The following is a 7,988-nucleotide window of genomic DNA, read 5'->3' as shown; positions in this document are numbered from 1 at the left end:
GAGCCCTCCATCAGGCTCCCCGCTTGGCAGGAAGCCTGCTTCTCCCTCTCCCGCTCCCCCTGCTTGTGTTCCCTCTCTTGTTGTGTCTCTGTCAAATAAGTAAATAAAATCTTTGGGGGAAAAAAATGGAACTTTATCGGTCATCCTGGAAGCCGTCTACATGGCCATTTCAATTATAACACACTCCCTCCCCACCAGAGCGACCACTCTCTATATCCTGATAGTAATCATTTCCTTCTTCTTATTGTAAGAGTTGTTGCCAAGTGTGTATTCCCAGACACTGCAGTTTAGTATTGTTCATTTCTTTTTTTAAGATCTATTTATTTATTTTAGACAGTGAGAGGGAAAATGTGAGTAGGGGAGAGGGGCAGAAGGAGAGGGAGAGAAAATCTCAAGCAGACTCCTCACTGAGCACAAAGCCGGAGGCAGGGCTTGATCTTACAACCCTGAGATCATGACTTGAGCCAAAAATCAAGAGTCAGAGGCTCAACAGACTGAGCCACCCAGGCGTCCCCTGCCTCTCATTCTTTGAGGAAGAATCTGTATCGATATCCCCAAGATCTGCAGCATCCCCTTACACACACACTCACTCACTCTCTCTCTCTCTCCCCCTGCCACCCAGCCCCAGCTCAGGGCATCGTCTTCCATGCATCTGTCTGGTAGAGCCCTCATCACAATGAACTGGGTGATGTGTTCAGGAGTTGGTTTCTCCAATGAGTCTGGGAGACTTCTGAAGGCCAAGACCGTGTCTTATTTGCTGTGTATCTCCCAGTGCCTGGTCTAGAGAATGTACTTCATCGGTGTGTGATCAGTTAGAGGAAGGCAGTGAGGTGGTAGTCCTGGGCCCCAGCTGGACGCTGAGTGTCTGAGAGCCATGGCTTCACCTCTTCACCGCCTCCTCTTCCTCCTCTTCCTCCCTGAGTAAAACCCACCATGAGACTGGGCTCAGACTGGGCAGGTAGAGGAGTGACGGATTCACTCAAGAATCAAAAAATTTCCACAATAGGAGTGCTGGATAATATCTTTATTTAGCTTAGGTAGGTGTTTCTTTCTTTCTTTTTTTTTTTTTTTAAAGATTTATTTATTTATTTATTTAACAGACAGAGATCACAAGCAGGCAGAGAGGCAGGCAGAGAGAGAGGGGGAAGCAGGTTCCCCACTGAGCAGAGAGCCAGATGTGGCGCTCGATCCCAGGACCCTGGGATCATGACCTGAGATGAAGGCAGAGGCTTTAACCCACTGAGCCACCCAGGCGCCCCAAGGTAGGTGTTTCTTACACATTTCTGGATACTTGGGTTCGACTTTTTCTCTATTGCACTCAGTAAGTTGTTCTTAAGTTCTTATGTATGATAAATGCAGGCGAAAAAAAAAGCTTCTTGCGTACAAACATTTTTAAAAGGCATTTTTATATAGGGCATAGAGAACTGGTCTCTGGTGTCTGAATCTGGGCCCTCCCTCTGCTCTCTACTCCTCTTAGACATGTCCAAGTCCCCAGCCCCTCCTGGACAGGAACAGGGGCCTTCCAAGGCTGGGAGGCAGCCCTGTTGCTGCCTGCAGGGAGAACACAAAAGGCATCACAGTGGCCCAGAACCCCGTGGTCAGATCGCTCAGCAGATATGAAGATGCTTCTTCCCTTCATTAGTGACAGCTCCCAAGTGTCAGAGGGATTGGACAGGCCCCGGTGTGGCCTGCTCTAAATGTTTCTCCAGCCAATCCACCCCCACAGAAAGCCAGCCAGCCACTGGGTTTATGGCCTTTTAGTGCATTCCCTCAAGCTCTCCAGGGGCTTAGGACCTCCCAAACCAACCAAGCCTCCTGGCTCAAGCACAATTCCAAAAGGCTCCATCTGCTCCTTTGGGGCTCCTGCTGTGCCCACTGTCCATGGTCAGTACGCAGAGCAGCATGTCCAGGGTGGTGGGCAGGCATGATCCTTCAGCCTTGCCTGCAGCCCAGACAGCAAAATCCAGCCAGACCAATATCTGTGGGTTTCTGGCGGAGGCTTAGAACACCCCCTGGACCTGGGCCAGCCCCCTGTCCTGGCTGCCCAGACAGGCCAGGTAGGCAGAGTCTAGGCTGCAGGGTTCTCAGTCCCCTAAGTGCGCACCCGCACTTGGAAGTGCTCACAGCGAGCGTGCTTCATGGTCAGCCCATAGATGGGGGTCATGTCCACCCTTGTGCCCTGGGGCACACTGAATTCCACCTGCTGCAGCAGGATGGCCAGGAAGAGAAAGACCTCCAGGCGGGCAATGGTCTCACCGATGCACTTCCGCTTGCCCATACCAAAGAGAATCACCTTCTCACTCAGTGCCTTGTTGATGGTGCCATCAAGAGTGAGAAATCGTTCTGGTCGGAACTCAGACGGGTCACCCCAGAGCTTCCTGTAATCAGAGAGAAGCAGCTAAAGTGGTAGCCCAGAGGCTCAGAAGCATCCAGTGGGTTGAACCCCAGCCTGGAAGAGCAGGGGATGGCCAAGTGGCCCGAGGACAGCAGGGTTTGGAGTTCGGGAGAGGGCAGAGTTGCCCTTGCCTCCTCTCAACTTACTGGTCATGGTTGATCTGCCACTGGTTCACGAAGACACAACGTCCCTTAGGGATGTAAAAGCCACTGAGGCTTGTGTCTCTTGTAGTGCTGGGGAAGAAGGAAGTCCAATCAGGCTCAGGACCACAAGGACATCCCCTTGCCTCCCACATTGGTCCCTCCCACTGGCCCTGATAGGGTGCACGGACTGGAGGGACAGCAGTCGATCCATGGGGCCTCACCAATGAGGGATGGTGAAGGGGACGAAGGAAGCGTGTCGGAATATCTCCAGGATGAAGGCCTCCATGTAGGGCAGCTGGGGCCTGTCGGAGAGCCGGGGCTGCCGGGCCCTGCCAATTACTGTGTCTGCAGAACATAAAGGACCATGTGGGGCACCTGGGTGGCTCGGTCTGCTAAGCATCTGCCTTCAGCTCAGGTCATGATCTTGGGGTCCTGGGATCGAGCGCCGCATCAGGCTCCCTGCTCAGAAGGGAGCCCGCTTCTCCCTCTCCCTCTCCCCCTTCCCTCCCCCAGCTTGTGCTCTCCTCTCTCACTCACTGTTTCAAACAAAATATTTACAATAAAATAAAATAAAAGGACTATGTGCATGAAGGGGCTGCCCAGAACCTGGCCAGGCCTTCTGCCTTGAGCACTTCAAAGGAAGCCCCCACCTACCCAGCTCCTCCTGGATCTTTTTCTGCACACTGGGGTTCGTCACCAGGTACAGGAGGCTCCAGGAGATGGCAGTTGTGACCGTGTCAAATCCTGCCCCGTGGAGAACAAAGGGAAAGCTCAAGCAGTTGGCAGGTCCGGGCAGCCGGGCATAGGAAAGGCACGAAGGGGTAGCTCATACCTGCTCCAAACAGGTCCAAGACAACGTTAACAATCTTCTCATCAGACAGCAAGATGTTGGCATTTTCATCTAGCCTCTTCTCCTGGCAGTGCTCGATCAGGCTGTCTGTGATATCCCGAATGTGGCCCTGGGTAGGGAAGGCCCACAGGTGAACGAGATCCCAAATCCAGGCCTACCTTTCCACGAGGCCTGGTTCCTCACATCCCTAGCACCTTCATTCAAGAGGTGACCCCTCCACCCCAAGGTTGCCAGACCAGCTTCTCGGGTCTCTTTAAGGCTCTCTCCTGTCTTGGAATGCTGGCAGCCCCAATTCAAGGCACCCCAGAGACAGAGGTGTCATCTATGAGGCCAGGAGAACAGCTTTTTAACTCTCTGTTGCCCACAACCACTGGCCTTGGGTCCTGCACAGACTGGGTATTCAGTAAATATTGCTGTCTGATGGAAGGATAGAAAGGCCAATCAAGGAAAAGTTCTATTTCCCTGCCAAGAACGGAGTCCACTCAACCGCTCGCCTCAAAATACCAGGGCGAAGTCCCTGAGAGCCCGCCAAACCCCCTACTCCTCCAGTTGTCTCTGACCTTCCGGCCCCAACCCTACTGCTTCCCACAGCCGCCTGCCTCTCCCCAGCCAGTACCTTCTCAAATGTTCTGTAGTGTTCCTTGACCAGCTTCTGCATGAAGCTATAGAACTTCTTATTCAGGTCCTTGAAGGAATCCAGGGCGGGGTTGGGCAAGTAACGAAGGATGGGAAAGAAGTCCGTGGGGCTCCCAGAGGCAACCGCCTCCCCGAACTCATTACTCAGATTCACTAAGCTAAGTAGCTCTTGGTCATCGTGGTCATAGCGCTTGCCAAAGCACATGGCACAGATGACATTAGCCACCGACACCACTACATATCTGTAGGGTTCAAAGCGCCCAGCCTCTGCCATCTGCTCCTGTAGCCTGCCGAGGAGGGCCTCTGCCTCCTTGCTCACGTGCTCTTCCAGGTAGCAGGTGCACGAGGAAGCCGGGTCTGATGCAGTGGAGAAACTCTTCAGGGCACTCTGGGCCAGGCGCCTGCGTGCAGCCCACACTGGTCCAGAGTCCGGGCTAAAGGACATGCTTTGGCCATCAGTAACCAGAGTGAAGCTGTAGAGGTCAGGCCGGCCCTTGAAATCGTTCCCCTGCTGCACCAGGGCCTGCCGGATGGTGTCCAGGCCGCTGAGCACTAGCACGGGTGTGGAGCCAATGTGGATTTGCAGCACGTCCCCGTACCGCTGGCTCAGCCTCGTTAGCGCCAGGTGTGGGGTCTTCCCCAAGGTCAGCACATTCCCCAGCAGGGGCCAGCCCCACGGCCCCGGGGGACTCTTCAGGCCTTTGGGAACCCGAGGCTGCCAGGCCCTGACCACCCAGAGCACTAGGCAGAAGACGGAGGAGGCCAGAAGAAACTCTGTGGCCGAGATGGGGATGGAGAGTATGGACACAGAGGACATCATCAGTGTAGAGTTCTCCAGATGACTGCTGAGAGGCAGGGTGGGGAGAAAAGACCAAGATATCAGATGGGGGGATATGAGGAACCAATGTCCTAAAGTGTCAGCATGCTGGTCAAAGAAAGGAGAAATTTTCCTATCCAGAACAGCTATCTGGACATGAAGGGGAGGAGGAGATGGGAGAAGCTGTTTGTTGAGATGCCGCCATGTGCCAAGAATTTCACAGTCATTCATTCATTCAGTCCTGGCCACAGCCTATAAGGTAGACTACGGTGAGGCTCAGAGAGGTTAAGTAACTAGCACAAGGTCACACAGTGTTGGATCCACACTCCCAACCCAAAGTGCCCAATTCCAGAACACTGCTGCACCTATCTAAAGCAGGTTTTTCTTTGGGGCTCCTAGGTAGCTCAGTCAGTTAAGCATCTGACTCTTGATATCAGCTCAGGTCTTGATCTCAGGGTTGTGAGTTCAAGCCCAGCGTGGAGCCCCCTTAAACTGAAATAAAATAAAATAAGATAAAATAAAATAAAATAAAATATTTTAAAAAGGGTTTTCTACACATCAGTCTGTGATTCTCATATAGCACCTGTACTGTCACTTATTTTATGCTTTTCTAAAATTAACTTTAGGGGCGCCTGGGTGGCTCAGTGGGTTAAAGCCTCTGCCTTCGGCTCAGGTCATGATCCCAGGGTCCTGGGATTGAGCCCCACATCACATCGATCTCTGCTCAGCAGGGAGCCTGCTTCCTTCTCTCTCTGCCTGCCTCTCTGCCTACTTGTGATCTCTGTCAAACAAATAAATAAATCTTAAAAAAATAAAATATAATCAATTTTAAATCTACCCACATAGCATCATCCCAAACAAAAATATCTGTGTCAAAGTACAGGTTTGATTTTTTTCCCCCTAATGTTTATCAAACACATAATCGACAGACATCACCACCAACCCCCTTGAGTACTATCCACCTCACTTGGGGAAACAAGGATATCAGGAGAACTAGGGATCATGTGTTCCTTTTGGCTCATTTCACATTTGGGGACATTGACCTCCAGAGGGGCCACTGACTTGACTAAAGTCACCCACCACTCAGTGACACAGCTGGGACTCAGACCTCTTAGGGAAAGTTCCCTAGGAAGTTCCGGAGCTCCTGTCACAGCTACCTCCCTTTGAAGAGTGGTCACATTCTCTCCTAGAACTCTCCATTTTCTATATCTCCATCCCAGGGTCTAGGGAATCCTGCCAGACCAGACCCTGGGACAGGATAGGGAAGGGACAGGGAACCCCAAGGCCACTGCCTAAGCCACACTACTCCACCTCATGAGGCTCTCTGAGTCAGACTGACCCAGGGTTTGAAAGCAACCAGAGACAAGCTACATTGAGGCTCCCGGTCACAGAAATCCAGGCCAGGGTTTTCACTGGGCTCGGTTCTAAATGAATGAACGGTCTGGGCCTCCCCCATTTCCTAGTCACCAAGAACAGAATAAATGGAAGACTCCCACCAGATAAGGGCTGCAAGAAAACACTAGACTGGAATTGGGGAAATTAGGAATCAATCTAAATTTAACAGAAGTGGAGACAATACTTTCTCTCTAGGCTTGTTCTAGAAAGGGTGTGCAAATTCCTTGAGTATTCTCTTCAAGACATGGGCCTCTGACTGGGGCTCCTGCCACATGTCCCGGACTGGAGATGAGGAGCTCCACGTTTCCCCATTCCAAGTCCACGGGCCTTGGACTTGTCATCTTGCCTTTCTGGCAGTTATATCACTTGGGGTGGAGGTGGGGATATGATCTTTGATTCAGGAGGCTCAGTTAGATCTCAGAGAAGAGAAAACCCAGATCTGACCTGGGGAGCCTCCCCATCTGAATCCTGGTTTCCTCACAGAACTTCCCAAGATGGGGAGATTGCCTGGGTCCTACCTTATACAGCCATCTGTCTAGGGAGGCCTCCTCGAGGAGCTGGATCCTTCAAGCCCTGACTCCCTGAGTGACGTAGGGATAGGTCTTGGGGTGCCATGGTTTCCCTTCGGCACACGGGGTGCCCAGATGACCTCCAGCCTTAGCACAACAGTAAGAGGCCAAGAAAGATGTGACTGGTGAGTTTTCAGGGACTGACAGTCCAACTCTCGGTAGGCTCTCCCATAGACTGCCCCCGAGCACAGGACAGAGAAGGCAGTTAGTGGGATACGGAGGGACCCTGGGCAGTGCCCAGGACTCCCGTTCAGATCAGCATCTCTTGTCCTAGCCAGCACATCTTGGGTCTGACAAGCGAGGCCTTGGGGGTGGGAGGGTTGAGACAGCCAGGGGTAGCTTTTAGATAAGGCAAGGTACAACAGATAAGAGCCCAACCTGCCCCCTCCATCCAACCTGTCCACCCAGGGAGAAGCCCCCCTCCTCACACAGCTTGAACAAGGTGCTGCACATCATTCTTGCCTCCCGCAGTGGTATACGGTATACATATTCCAGCCTCCCAGGTGACCCTGATGGGGAAGCCCAGAGGGCTTTCAGAGAGTCAGTGGGAATGGAACTGAAGGCTGAATCCCGGAGTCCTTGAAGGGAGCCCATGGAAAATCTAGAATTCTGACACTAGCTGTGGGACCTTGGCTAATTCCTGTTCTTCCCCTGGCCTCAGTCTTCCCACTATGGAGATGGAGTGCCTGGTCACTAAGGACGCTCTTAGCCTCCTTTTTTGAGGTGCCAGGTCAGCGGCCACCTAGGAAAACCTAAGAGGCATCAAAATTTTCTTGCTGTTGGGAGGGAAAGGGCAAGCCAGAAGTCCCCAGCACTCACCTGCGGCTGTGAAGAGGTACTGAAGTGAGCTGGGATGAGTGGTCTCTTAAGCCAGAGACCCCGAAGAAGATCAGGGAAGGCTCCTAGGAACTGTCACCTTCAGGATGAGGGTGAAAAGCACTTCCACCTTTATAAACAGCTGGAGCGCTTGGCCACACCCCCTGGAGCTAGGCAGAGGGAGGGGCGGACTGAAGAGGGGGTTGCTCTAGGATAGAGGGGATAGAGGGGAGGAACGGGAGATGGGAAGTGGGGGTTAGACTGGGTTGGGGGAACTCAGGGACAGGTTAGAACTCACTATGGGGACTCCTCATCCAAGTGCCAGCAGGAAAAGGGGTGACGGCTGGGGATACTTGAGACCCCAGTT

The 7,988-nt window shown here is 52.6% G+C and overlaps 1 protein-coding gene across 1 annotated transcript; it reads right to left on the bottom strand.

Moving 5' to 3' along the window:
- Positions 1-2,075: 2,075 nt before the first annotated feature.
- LOC111153267 (cytochrome P450 1A1) lies at positions 2,076-4,844 on the bottom strand. The gene is made up of 6 exons (XM_022512180.1): positions 4,005-4,844; positions 3,371-3,497; positions 3,193-3,282; positions 2,760-2,883; positions 2,542-2,628; positions 2,076-2,378 (listed from the first exon to the last, which is right to left on the bottom strand). The coding sequence occupies exons 1-6, from the start codon at positions 4,842-4,844 to the stop codon at positions 2,093-2,095; spliced, it is 1,554 nt and encodes a 517-aa protein (XP_022367888.1). The 3' UTR covers positions 2,076-2,092.
- Positions 4,845-7,988: the final 3,144 nt, after the last annotated feature.

Source organism: Enhydra lutris, unplaced genomic scaffold, assembly GCF_002288905.1.
Source record: "Enhydra lutris kenyoni isolate GAN:26980312 unplaced genomic scaffold, ASM228890v2 scaffoldscaffold31, whole genome shotgun sequence".
NCBI classification, from domain to species: Eukaryota; Metazoa; Chordata; class Mammalia; order Carnivora; family Mustelidae; genus Enhydra; species Enhydra lutris.
The sequence above is the reverse complement of the archived record's forward strand: the minus strand, read 5'-3'. Positions and strand labels throughout refer to the sequence as shown.

Bases quoted from the DNA above. Each gene is read 5' to 3' on its own strand.
- LOC111153267 (XM_022512180.1), bottom strand. From the start codon at position 4,844: ATGATGTCCTCTGTGTCCATACTCTCCATCCCCATCTCGGCCACAGAG. The intron at 2,884-3,192 runs GTAGGTGGGGGC...TATGTTCTGCAG, and splicing joins AAAGATCCAGGAGGAGCTGG to ACACAGTAATTGGCAGGGCC. The intron at 2,379-2,541 runs GTAAGTTGAGAG...CTCTGATTACAG, and splicing joins TGGCAGATCAACCATGACCA to GAAGCTCTGGGGTGACCCGT.